The sequence below is a fragment of the Dendrobates tinctorius genome, unplaced genomic scaffold (genome assembly GCF_039654945.1).
Source record: "Dendrobates tinctorius isolate UK_male_01 unplaced genomic scaffold, ASM3965494v1 ptg000388l, whole genome shotgun sequence".
Lineage (NCBI taxonomy): Eukaryota > Metazoa > Chordata > Amphibia > Anura > Dendrobatidae > Dendrobates > Dendrobates tinctorius.
In genome coordinates this window covers 8,025,898-8,039,652 of record NW_027362054.1, presented here as the reverse complement: position 1 = coordinate 8,039,652, position 13,755 = coordinate 8,025,898, and the positions used below count along the sequence as shown (strand labels likewise).

At 49.7% G+C, this 13,755-nt stretch overlaps 1 protein-coding gene across 2 annotated transcripts in view; it reads right to left on the bottom strand.

Annotated features, from left to right (window-relative positions):
• LOC141076136 (inactive dipeptidyl peptidase 10-like) overlaps nt 1-13,755 on the bottom strand; it is a 491,503-nt gene that overhangs the window by 246,408 nt on the left and 231,340 nt on the right. For both annotated transcript variants that reach the window (XR_012227421.1, XM_073563456.1), the window contains exon 4: nt 10,867-10,961. Coding sequence is in view for 1 of the 2 variants with exons in the window: in XM_073563456.1 (XP_073419557.1) it covers nt 10,867-10,961 (95 nt within the window). In the remaining variant the exon portion in view is untranslated. The remainder of the gene's footprint in view (nt 1-10,866; nt 10,962-13,755) is intronic.

The following is a 13,755-nucleotide window of genomic DNA, read 5'->3' as shown; positions in this document are numbered from 1 at the left end:
CGAGTGGCGAAGGTACTTTAATTATATTTTTATTTAGTGCCTTCCGCCACTCCTAACACCAATGGTGTTGTTCAAAAGTACAACTTGTACCACAGAAAAATAAGCCCCCACATGGCCATATTGATGGAGAAATAAAAAAGTTATGGCTCTGGAAAGAAGGGGAGCAAAAAACGAAAATTAAAAATTGGAAAAAGCTCCGCTCATTAAGGGGTTAAAGATTTGGCTTACTCACATAGATTTTGGCAAACTGCAGTTTAGCTTTTTTACATCTCTGTGTCAACAGTGGGGTCCTTCTGGGTCTCTTGCTATAGAGATTAATTTCATTCAAATGTCGACGGATAGTTTGCTCTTACAGCGTGCAGGACTGCTTGAATTTCTTTGGAACTTGATTGGGGCTGCATATCAACCATCTGGACTAACCTATGTTGCAGCCTTTGATAATTTTTTCTCTGCCATCTACATCTAGAGAGATTAGCTACAGTGTCATGAGTTGTCAACTCTTTGATTATGTTGCGCACCACGTGCAAAAGAACATCAAGATATCTGGAGATGGACTTGTAACCTTGATATTGTTGATATTTTTCTACAATTTTGCTTCTCAAGTCCTCAGACAGTTCTCAACTTCTCCATTTTTATCTGATTTCAGGTGTGATTTTCATATTGCTCACACTTGTAACTTGCCACAGGTGAGTTTGAATGAGCATCACATGCTTGAGACAAAGTTATTTACCTATATTTTTTAAAAGATGCCAACAATTTTATGCGGCCCATTTTTGGGGTTTGGAGCAAAGTTATGTAAAATATGCCCTTTTCTCTCTGTTTATTTCTGTTGTTCCAATTCACACAAAGGAAATAAACATGTGTATAACAAAACATGTGTAATTGCAATAAATTTCTGGGAGAATTGTGGCGCCCCTGAGGCTCAGTCGCCACAGAGGTACTGCACCTTCTCCTAAGGTGTAGTGCCCCACCAACTAGGTAAGTTGGGAACTCCTTTCCACACTCCAACACCTGCACCCACACACAGGATAGTTCAGCAATGGACCAGATTGCGGTTCCATGCTTAGAGGATAGCAGAGCACCTTTCGTGGGTCCTTGTTTCGTAATACGAGAAGTGCTGGGAGGTGGGTGGAGTTAGATATAAAAGAGTGGGAAAGTTTAGAATTACAGGTCAGTCTGACAGAAGGTCAGTCGAGTAGGAAGTCACTCGGACAGGAGTGAGGATCCCTGGAAGAGGGATGGAGGAAGGAGTGCTGCAGCTGCCACAGTGACCTGAGCCAACTGGCACGGGAAAGGAACAGAAGGAGAAAGACGTAGAACTGCAACCTAAGCTTCCATAAGAGAGAGAAGGAACAGCGCGGAACGAAGGAGTAGGAGAACAGAGAGGAGTTGTGGGTTGGAAGAGGAACCCTGCCAATAGGTTCTCAGCGCAAGGCCGAGGCCCGGTCCCCAAGGTTGTATGGACACTTATGGTTCTGCAGCAGACACCGGTGGAGTAGTTGGCTGTAAATGCATTACTCCCATCCAAGACTTGGGACACAACAGCAGCACGGATAGAGAGCCGGGATCCAGGAGGTCCCTGATCAGGCTACAGCTGTCTGTCATACAAGTAGAGTTGTTAGGAACATCTGACAGGAGGAACTTCAGAGTAACCACGGTACTGGAGCTCTTCACACTAATAGGCGCAATAGAGGAGTCATTCAGGACAGGTACATGTTGGCGGAGTGTTGGAGAGGAGAAGCCTGACTTGCCCGGGAGGTTATTGAGTCTCTGCCCCGGAGGACACGGCACGGAGGCAGGCACCAGTGTGTACCACGAACAGTGAGTAAAGCTTTGGAACTACAAGCCCTGGTGTCTTCTAGTCATTGTGCACCAACACCGTCAGCACTGCTACATCTGGGTATCCTCCTTTACACTACCTGCGCCTACACACTGCCCTGGGGTTACAGCTTCACCTGTGGGGAGCTATACCATCTATGCTGCAACACACCATCAGCCCCAGAGGACCTGCACGCAGCGTTGGCTTAACATCTTGCTTGCCAAATACCACAGGTGGCGTCACGAACTATTCCATAAACTATATTACAAACCACCATTGATATCGGGCGCCCAGGACCATGGACCGGGTCACAGCTGCCGTGATACTTTCCCCCTGACAACGGCCCGGTACCGAGTACCCCACAGCCCTGGGTGTGAGGGCGACTCAGAACCACGTCATTTCCTGGAACAATTTCAATGGTGACAACACTTTTGTCCATTACTGTATATTTATTCACAAGCTTTTATTGACTTTTTATAGGTAGCAATTCTGCAACCTAACATCATTAACCTTTCTGTAAAAAAGGTCCTGAATCATCAAAGTGATTACACAAGAATTCTGGCAAAAATAGCATTAAAATGTTTCAAAATTTTTGAAGCAGTCTCGCTCAGCTTTGACAAAATGGGCAGAGCTTGGAAGGGACAGGGACGCAGCGAGGGTCTGAGAACCATAAGTTTTACAACTTTCCTTCAATGGAATTATCGTTTGCGTGGCAAGCTGTAGATTTCATTGGTGCCATTTTTTGATACAAACAACTTATACAGAAGTGTTATATTTAAAGATAAGCCAAATTCATCTAACCTTGTGTAACAGCCTTTAAGAGTTCTACACATGTTAAATCTTTCCCTAAGTATATTATGAATAAAGAAGAGCATCTGTAGGGAGAAGGGCCCCCACAGAGTGTCCGGACCGGAACCAAGGGGACCGCCATCTAGGTTCCTAAGGGAACTGTACCCAGGGAACAGAGGAGGAGAGTGGACTGCTGGGAGTGACAGGACAGCAAGGGGAGGGGCGAGTATAAAAGGGACAGGGAGCGCGCAGGGAAGTCAGTTGGCGGAACGGCAGACATGAAGCATGAGACTGTGGGAGTTTGAGAGAGCCAGAGTGACAGACGGTGACCAGAGAGGAGACAAGCGGCAGAGGGGAGACTTACAGTGGCCTGAGGAGAGTAAGCGCCAAACTTACCAACAAGATACTGCCGCTTCACTCCAATCCGGGGTCACTACCTGCCCACGCTCGTCCGCAGCTGTTACCGCTGTGCTCCAGCCTGTTGCGGCCTGTCCACCGCCTCTCGCAGCCGCTGCCACTTCACTCCAGCCCGCAGCTGCGACCTGCCCGCTACTGCCCTGCTTCAGCCCGCGGCTGCGACCTGTTCATCATCGCCCGCAGTTGACGTCACCCGGCTGCAGTCGGCAGTTGGGGCCTACTCCTCGCCTACAGAGAAACTCTTTGCCAATGCCCAGGCCGTGCACGTGGCCTGCCAACTGCCACTCCTGGTAACTGCGACACCACCCTGCTTGGGGTCTGGAGTCTCATTGAACTCGCTTACGAGTGGAACCCCGCTGTTTCTACAGGGGGTTACCTCATTAAAGGACTTCCTCAGGGCCTGTTGTGCCCCAACTCCTCCTGGGCGCTGGGGTGCCCAAAGACTACGACAGATCTTCAGCAGCTGGGCCCAGCGGCTGCGACACCAAAGCAGCCTCATCAGAGAAGCCGAGGGACGTCAGGATGGATAAGTGACACTATAGGAAATAAGGACCTGTAGTCGTCCATATCACGGCCCTATAGCAACCGGCCTTGGCCGGGCTAGTCGTGTTCTCTTTGAAAGTGTTTGTTTGTGCAGAAGTCCCTGCGAGGACAATAGCTGTTATTGTGTTTTGGTTGCTTAGCATAGCCCTAGCGGGTTAAATTTATAAAAGTTTTCTTCCCAAAGTTCAGCTCAGTCTCGCATCTTGTCACTGCATCCTGCATACCTGCTGTTACCTACATTTGGTGTAGTTGGCAGGATGCAGTCTCCGAGCACGGACAATGACGCCCCAGACCAGGGCAGGGCCGTGAACTCGACAGCTAGCGAGGGCCCCCCGCTCCAGCATTTCGCTGGGGGCTATGCTGAGCAACCTGCCTAGGTTTTCCAGCTCTAATACCATGCTATGGCGTTGGACAGAACGGATGAGGGGGCTCTTTCGGATGCACCCGATGACTCCTGACCTGGAAGCCGAAGTAGCTCTCATGGCGTTAGACGGGGAGGCTCGGAATTCAGTAATGTTGAGGCCCCCGGGACACCGCAACACCTTTGATAAAGTTTTACAGATTTTAGAACAGACCCATGGGGACCCAACCAATGTGGGAGACTTAAGAACACGGTTGTTCAGTCGGATGCAGGGAGAGGGGGGAGACCATCACCTAGTATATGAATGTCCTCCAAGAGTTGCATACGGCCATTGAAAGGAAGGACGGCGTAGGGGTAGGACCTATTGACATTACACTACATGACCTGTTGGTGACTGGACTGCGGGACCCGATAATAAAGCAGGCATTACGGGAGCAGGTCAGAATGAATCCCCGTATGGACTTTTCAGAGGTGGGAAGTCAAGCACGCGCTTGAGAGCAGGAGCAGGGGATGACGGTCCCCGTGGGGAAGGTCCGGAGTGTGGAGGCTTCCGTGAACGCAGTTGAGGAGCCTCAATGGGTGGAGGAGATGAAACAAGAATTGAAGAACATCAAGGGCGAGTTGGCCGAAGTGAAGAAAAGGACTGAGTCCGCGACTGGACGGCCTAGTTTCAATCCAGGCCCCTGGGGGCCCCGCTCCACCCGGGGTGGTCGGTCCTCGCAGCCCGGTGCTATGAGTGCGGGGAGCCAGGCCACTTCGCCCGAGAGTATCCGCGGCATGGGAGATACCCACCTCGGCGGCCATTAAACTAGAGGGCTCCGGGCTAAGGGGACGCCGCTCGGAGCCAGAAACCACGATTAGGGGTGCTGGAAGTCACGAAGATTTGGTCACAAAATGTGTGGTGGTATGGGCAGAAGTAGAGGGCCGTGCCGTCCGGTGCCTAGTGGACACGGGGTCACAAGTGACAACTATGCCTGCAACTTATTTCCGGCAGAATTTCCCCGAGGCAGCGAGACCCCAGTGGGGACCCATGATCAGACTAGTAGCCGCCAATCAACTACTGGTCCCTGTTGCCGGGGTGGTGTGGGTACAGGTGACGCTGTGCGGTAAATCCCTCGGCAGCAGAGGAGTGGTTCTGACCCAAGGGGAAACCGATGAGCAGCATCCAGTGATTCTGGGCATGAACATACTACGGGAGTTCGGCAATCTGCTCCTCAATGATCCCACGCACAAGATCCTGAAGCAGTGGGGTTCCTACACGGCCCAAGGACAGGTATTCCAGCAGTTGGTGCGGGAAGTGCGAGTACATCAGGACTACCGGGAGGGTGAGGCTCTGGGCAATGTCATCGCGCCAGCAGCTCCACTGCTTGTACTGCCCCCTGGGCAGACGGTGATGGCCCTGCCAATTCGAGCTTCGATACCCTTGGAGGGCATAGAGATTCAGGTGGAGCCATGCTACTCGGTGTGCTTGCCTCCTGGCATACTGGTGGCCCGCTCCCTGACAACAGTGCAAAAGGGGACCGTCCTTGTGCGCTGCGTCAACCATGAAGACCAAGACATCGTCCTGAAGCCCCGGACCGAACTGGCCAAGCTAGTAAGGCCTTTGGAAGAAGTGCTGCCGGCCCTTGTGGTTCAATTGAGAGTGCAATCCGAGGACCCTTGGGAAGTAACTATCCGGACTCTACAAGCTACCGAAATCTCGACTCAAGAGAAGGGTCGAAACATCCTGGAACAAATGCGAGCCGAGCTCTCCGGACTAACTTCAGATCAGCTTTCCCAGATAGAAACACTGCTCGGACAGTGCCACGAGTTATTTGCTAGTCATGAGGAAGATTTTGGATGTACCATCGCCATCACCCATGAAATCCTCACGGCAGGAGCGGCCCCCATCCGCGAACGATATCGACAGATTCCTCTACAGCTCTACCAAGAGGTGAAAACTTTGCTGGCCCAAATGCTACGGAAGGGAGTTATCCGAGACAGCCAAAGCCCCTGGGCGGCTCCCATTGTGTTGGTCTGCAAAAAGGATGGCACCCTACGGTTCTGCATGGACTATCAAAAGCTGAATGCTTGCACCATCAAAGACTCGTACCCACTACCCCGTATAGAAGAATCCTTGTCCGCCTTGGGGAAGGCAACGTATTTTTCGACTTTGGACCTGGCTAGTGGGTACTGGCAGGTGCCCATGTCAGAAGAAGACAGGGCTAAGACGGCATTAATACTTCCTGTGGGACTATTTGAGTTCATTCAAATGCCGTTTGGACTGTCCAACGCCCCTGGGATTTTTCAGCGGTTGATGGAGCGGTGTCCGGGAGATCTCAATTTCGAGGCCACCTTGATATACCTAGACGATATCATCATCTTTGCTGCCACATTTGAGGACCACCTGAAGCGTTTGGGGCAGGTACTCGGCCGGCTGCAAAAGTACGGGTTGAAGGTAAAACCCCAAAAATGCCACCTATTTCGCACCCAGATCGAATATCTGGGCCTTATCGTCTCGGCGGAGGGCGTAAGGCCGTCCCGGGAAAAGGTTGCTGCCATTCAGGGATGGCCTACCCCGAGACGATAAAAGACGTACGGGCCTTCCTGGGGTTGGCTAGATACTACCGTTGTTTCGTAAAGAATTTTGCATGTCGAGCTCGAGCCCTGCACGACCTGCTGAAGGGGGCTCACGCTAGGGTAAATGGACGAAAAATCCAGTGGCTACAACCCCAAGAAGAGGCCTTCCAAGACATTAAGGCTGCACTCTCGGATGCCCTGGTGTTAGCTTATGCAGATTTCTCGCAACCGTTCATCCTTCACACTGATGGGAGTCTTCACAGGCTGGGGGCTGTGTTGTCACAAGTTCAAGACGGCTGGGAGAGAGTGATCGCGTATGGAAGCCGCTCACTCCATGATTCCAAGCGCAACCCTGACAATTACAGCTCCTTTAAGCTCGAGCTGCTCGCAGTAGTGTGGGCCATGACGGAGCGGTTCACAGAGTACCTGGCGGGCTCCGAAGTAGTGGTGCGGACCGACAATAACGCGCTGGCTCATTTGGAGAACGCTAAACTGGGGGCTCTGGAACAAAGATGGGTGGCCCGGATGGCGAAATTCAACTATAAAATCATCTATAAAAGAGGGACCGAGAATGTACACGCTGAAGCCCTCTCCAGGATTCGACATACAACCCCAGGGAAGAGTCGAGACGATGAACTGGAAGGGGAAGAGATACCGTTTGCCCTCACCTCTGCCATGCTCACAGCTGCCACCCAGAAAGTACTCCCCTTGGAGACCCTAAGGGGCATGCAGGAGCAATCCCATGATAAATGGATCCAACAGCAGAAAGACGAAGAAATTGGGCTTCTCCAGAAATGGGTAGCCGCTGGCAAGCTGCCCACTGACTCCCAAAGACAGACTTTGACTCAGGACATGTCGCTGATGATACGACAACAGGAGGGGCTGGTTATCAGAAAGGGACTATTGTATCGTAAAATGACATCAAGGACAACATCTATGGCGATTTGGCAGGTAGTTGCGCCTGGAGCCCAACTTAACGAACTGGCTCGAGAAGCCCACGAAAAAGGGGCTCATTTCGGAGCTCAAAAGACCTTGCAATGGTTACAACAGATAATTTACCATCCGCGCTTAAATGCTGTTGTGGACGAGACTTGCCGGGCCTGCCGCCTATGCGAATTAGCCAAACCGCCCACACAGCGAGCCTCAGTACAAACAATCGTGACCTCAGCGCCCCTCGAGCTTCTGACGGTGGATTACCTGACCATTGGTCATGCATTCCAGGGGTACGAACATTGCCTCGTCATGGTAGACCATTTCACTAAGTTCGCTGTGGTCACTCCCACTCGAGACCAAACCGCGGAGTCGGCCAACTCCGCAATTTGTAGAAACTTCATACAAATATTTGGCTGCCCTCAACAGATACATTCCGACCAAGGAGCATGTTTTTTGGGAAAAATTATGGAGGAACTACACTGTCTCTACGGTATTGGCAAATCCCTGACCACGCCATACCACCCAGAGGGAAACGGGGCCTGCGAATGATTTAATCGGACATTAATCCAAATGTTGCGTACTCTGGAGAGTGACAAGAAGGCCCGTTGGCCCAAATATGTCCCTGAATTAGTATGGGTTTATAACAACCGGGTACACCGAGTGTCCGGCTATTCGGACGAGAAGGCAAAGGGATCACGGAGGTAGAGTTGAACCCAGAGGAACCTCTGCCCTGTACCAGGATATCATCATGGGTACGAAATCACCGGCACTGGCTGCAAACTCTCCATCGAATTGTACTTACCAAACTCCAAGACTTAGAACACCCAGGAAAGAATTTATCCCCACCTCCCAACCTCCAAAGCGGAGAACGAGTACTCGTACTAGACCAGCGCCCCCAGAACAAATTATAGCCACGCTGAGAAGAGAGTCCCTATCAGGTCCTGCGCCGTATAAACCCTGAAGGACCTGTGTACGAAATACGACCCGAGAAAGACAGAACGCTGCCTACTCTCATTGTGCACCATAATATGTTACGCCCATGTACTTCCACCGACCCGATACAACCTGAATCTACTCCTCAGGTCTCTGAACCATTGACAGTGTTCTGGGACCCGGACGACGAAGAATACTTCCCCCCAATATCCAGGCGCTCTCCACTTAATGACAAACCAACTGACACAATTAGCCTGCCTGAACCAGCTAGCCCACCACCGTCCACCACCCCAGAAGACTACACCCTAGTCGAACTAAGACGCTCCGAGCGGTCAACAGCCGGCAAACCCCCCCGAACGATACGAACAGGACCAGTTCATATGGCAACAAAAACTGTCATCTCCGCAGACCGACCCAAGTATACTGAGGCCCTTGCCCGAGGACTGGCGAGCATACATGATGGGGGAGCGTAGGGAGAAGGGCCCCCACAGAATGTCCGGGCCGGAACCAAGGGGACCGCCATCTAGGTTCCTAAGGGAACTGAACCCGGGGAACGGAGGAGGAGAGTGGACTGCTGGGAGTGACAAGACAGCAAGGGGAGGGGCGAGTATAAAAGGGACAGGGAGCGCACAGGGGAGTCAGTTGGCGGAATGGCAGACACGAAGCAAGAGACTGTGGGAGTTTGAGAGAGCCAGAGTGACAGACGATGACCAGAGAGGAGACCAGCGGCAGAGGGGAGACTTACAGTGGACTGCGGAGAGTAAGCGCCGAACTTACCAACAAGATACTGCCGCTTCAGTCCAATCCGGGGTCACTACCTGCCCACGGTTGTCCGCAGCTGTTACCGCTGTGCTCCAGTCTGTTGTGGCCTGTCCGCCTCCTCTCGCAGCCATTGCCACTTCACTCCAGCCTGCGGCTGCGGCCTGCCCGCTACCGCCCTGCTTCAGCCCGCAGCTGCTGCCTGTTCATCATTGCCCGCATTTGACGTCACCCCGCTGCAGTCGGCAGATGGGGTCTACTCCTCGCCTACAGAGAAACTCTTTGCCTAGGCCCAGGCCGTGCACGTGGCCTGCCAACCGCCACTCCTGGTAACTGTGACACAACCCTGAATGGGGACTGGAGTCTCATTGAACTCGCTAACGAGCGGAACCCCGCTGTTTCTACAGGGGGTTACCTCATCAAAGGACTCCCTCAGGGCCTGTTGTGCCCCAACTCCTCCTGGGCGCTGGGGTGCCCAAAGACTACGACAGATAATCAGCAGCTGGGCCCAGCGGCTGCGACACCAAAGCAGCCTCATCAGAGACGCCGAGGGACGTCTGGACGGATAAGTGACACTATAGGAAATAAGGACCCGTAGTCGGCCATATCGCGGCACTATAGTAACCGGCTTTTGCTGGGCTAGTCGTGTTCTCTTTGAAAGTGTTTGTTTGTGCAGAAGTCCCTGCGAGGACAATAGCTGTTATTGTGTTTTGGTTGCTTAGAATAGCCCTAGCGTCTTAAATTTATAAAAGTTTTCTTCCCAAAGTTCAGCTCAGTCTCGCATCTCGTCACTGCATCCTGCGTATCTGCTGTTACCTACACATCTATATATATATCTGCTGCATACAGGTATCTCCACTCCATTTATAAGGAGGTACACCGTACTGCTTACTGCTAGAATTATAACACTCCTTAGCAATTAAAGGGAATGTGTCACCCATTTTTTGAGATATCATGTCAAAATATCATTGAATTGTGTGTTACCTAAGTATTCTAGTCGTACTTTTGATCTCCCCTGTCCCCGTACCTTTGATGCATAAATACCTTTTCTATCACTCCGATCCAATGGGTGTGGCTTATTCTCCTCCCCCCCTTGGCTTGCTGGACATAATTTCTTCTGTGAAATATCACAGATGCCGTTGTTTATTCGTGCTGTTTATTCACGCCTGCGCATTGATAAGGCCGTTTGCGCTTGCGCAGCATGCTTTGCCCAACTGTGGGTAAAGCACATAATTGCTACTGCGCATGTGTCACTATTTTCCCCTGCGTCTACTACCTGGAAGTCTTCATATGCATATGAAGACCTCCGGGTCATAGACGCATGGAAAAATACCGGCGCATATGCAGTAGTGATTATATGCTTTGTCCACAGTTGGGCAATGCATACCGCACAAGCACGAATGGCCTTATCAATGTGCAGGCGTGAATAAACAACGGCATCTGTGATATTCACAGAAGAAATTACGTCCAGCAAGCCATGGTGGGGGGGGGAGGAGTATATGCCACACCCATCGGACCGGACCGCGGTGATTTCCATAAATCGGAAGAGTGATAAAAAAGGTATTTATGCATCAAAGGTGCAGGGACAGGGGGGATCAAAAGTACGACTAGAATACTTAGGTAACACACAATTCAATGATATCTTGACATGATATCTCAAAAAATGGGTGACAGATTCCCTTTAATTGCGGTTTCAGTTTTTGGTCTAGTGTTTGGATTTTTTACATTGTAGTTGAGTTATTAATATACTCACATAGGTGATGTTACTCAGCAGTATGGTGGTCTTTTTTGTTTCCAAATTTTGACTAATTAAATTTCCATCTTGGGTTTCTTGAATAATTTCTGTGTCTGAGAAAATAAAAGCAAAAGTCAGAAACTACATGGGCATGATTTTTGAGATGTCTTATTTCAACATGGATCCATAATAGTAATAGTCTTTTGAGTTATGAAAATAACACCTTGTGTCAGCACTGTCTATAACCTGTCCTCTTAACCCCTTAGCGACCACTGATACTCCTTTTAACAGGGGCAGATAAGAGACCTTATTCCTCAGTGCCTCTATTCTTGATAACCAGCCTTGCTGAAGCTGACAGCTGAGGGTTGCAGCCCTTGAGCTTTGCCTGGCTGGCTATCAAAAATACAAGGGAACCCATGCCGTTTTTTTTAAATTATTTATTTACAGCACATGTGCTGACTGATGAATACTCCCATCAGCCACTCCTGCTCTCACTGTTATTAGTGACAGCAGACGTTGGCTGATGGGAGCAGTAGTCCCATCAGCCAACACCAGTGACAGGAGTTAAACTTTATACCTCTGATCACAGCTGCGTGCTCACGCTGTATTTTGATAGAATGGGAATCGTGGCTGTCTGACTGGCGGTGATGACATGACAGCTTGGCAAACACTGGATGTCCAGGCCCTCCATTCAAGTGAATGGTGTCTGGGTACTGTTCTGGTACCCGAACCCAAACTTTTTGTCACTGTTCAGCTGGACCCGAACATCCAGGTGTCTGGCCATCTCTAGATATTACAACATAAAGTGACAGTGGCCAGAATTGTAATATTTGGCTTGGTCATTGAGGTCAAAATTGGCTCAGTCTTTAAGGGGTTAAGACTTATCTGCTTGGGTTTCATCAAATAATTAATGTTGTTATTGAGGTCTCATCAGAGATATACTAACAAATATCACTTTTAAGCCAATATAATACCCTATACTAATCACAGGTAATTCAAGTAGCCAAACAATAAATAATACAGTACCAGAGTCACACCTACATCAATATTACCAAAACCAAAAACAAATCCAAAAAGTCTACAAAGGTATCATAGAAGGAAGATACTTTATTATCCCCTTCATGACCTTGTGATTTTCAGTTTTGCGCTTTCATTTTTTTCCTCCCCTTATTCCAAGAGCCAAAACTTTTTTCTTTTTCCATCCCCATAGCTGAATGAGGGCTTGCTCTTTGCAGAACGAGTTTTACTTTTGAATGACACCCTCCATTTAATCATGTGATGCACTGCAAAGAAGGAAAACAAATTTCAAGTGCGTTGAAATTGCAAAAAAGCGCAATTCCAAAATTGTTGTTTGAATTTTTTTTATTTACGATGTTCACTATATGGCAAAATTGACCTGGGAATATGATTTTCTAGGTCAGTATGGATATGCCGATACCAAGCAATGGTGAAGACAAAGGAGATCAGAACTGCTATTATTAGATTACTAGGTTATTATTATTATTATTATTATAGCTTGGTATCCCAGTTTCAACAGTGCGCAATGTTATTAAGAAGTTTGCCAAGGATGGTACCATCAAGAACCTCCCTGGATGTCGGGGAAAGAGAAAACCTGACAAGAGATGTCTTCGAAAGTTGGTGCGAATGGTGGAAAAAACACCACGTCAAACATCTAAAGAACTGAAGGACAACCTGTAATAGTCTGGGGTCATGGTTTCAACAAGTGTCATATGCCGCACACTAAACCAAGCAGAGCTTTAGGGGCGAAGGCTAAAGAAACCATTGCTGAAAAAATACATACAAAGGAATGACTGATCTATGACAAAGAGAACCTTGACAAACCACAATCCTTCTGGGAAAATGTTCTGTGGACAGACGAAACATAAATAGGGCTTTTTGGCAATGCAAGGCAACAGTTTGTTTAAAGACAGCGCAATGAAGCGTATAGGAAAATAACACCCTACCAACAGTTAAGCATGGTGGAAGATCCATAATGCTGTGGGGTTGATTTGCTGTGTTTGGTTCTGGAGGCCTTGACCATATCACAGAAATCATGAAATCAGAGAATTGTCAAGAGACTTTAGAGTGCAATGTCCAACCCAGTGTAAGAAAATTTGGTTTGTGTCACGCCACGCTCACCTGGGGGCGGGACCTTGGTCCCGACGTCATCTCTTCCGAAGCCGCGGTCGCTCCGGGAGTCCCGCCAGGTGCGCACGCGCTCTTCTCGTACCTAGGTTCCTGTCTCCCCCACGTTATGTGTGCGCTTGCGCGCTCCTCTCAGTTCGGCCTACAGGTCGGTCCTCTCTATGGTACTGGAGGACTTGACCCGGAAGCCCTAGCGATCATGTGCTATATCAGGCTACCTCTTCCTAGGGGAGGTGCCTGATTATTGTTGTACTTCCTGGCTTGGTCTGCCGTGTCCCTGCATGGCTGTGCGCTGTATTCGGGTCCTCTGCCTTGCACTCTATTGTACCTCTTGGCACACGCACTGAACCTGCACTCTGTCTTGTACTCGGTTGTGCCTCCTGGCACACGCTCTGACCCTGTACTCTGTCTTACTCTCAGCTGTGCCTCCTGGCACATACTCTGATCCTATGCTCTGTCTCATACTCAGTTGTGCCTCCTGGCACATACTCTGATCCTGTACTCTGTCTTGTACTCAGTTGTGCCTCCTGGCACACACTCTAATCCTGTGCTTTGTCTTATGCTCAGTTGTGCTTCCTGTCACACACTCAGACCCTGTGCCTTGTCTTATACTCAGTTGTGCCTCCTGGCACTCGCTCTGATCCTCTACTCTGTCTCTTACTCAGTTGTGCTTCCTGGCACACGTTCCAATCCTGTACTCTGTCTTATGCTCAGTTGTGCCCTCTGGCACACACCCTGCTCCTGTACTCTGTTACACCTCCT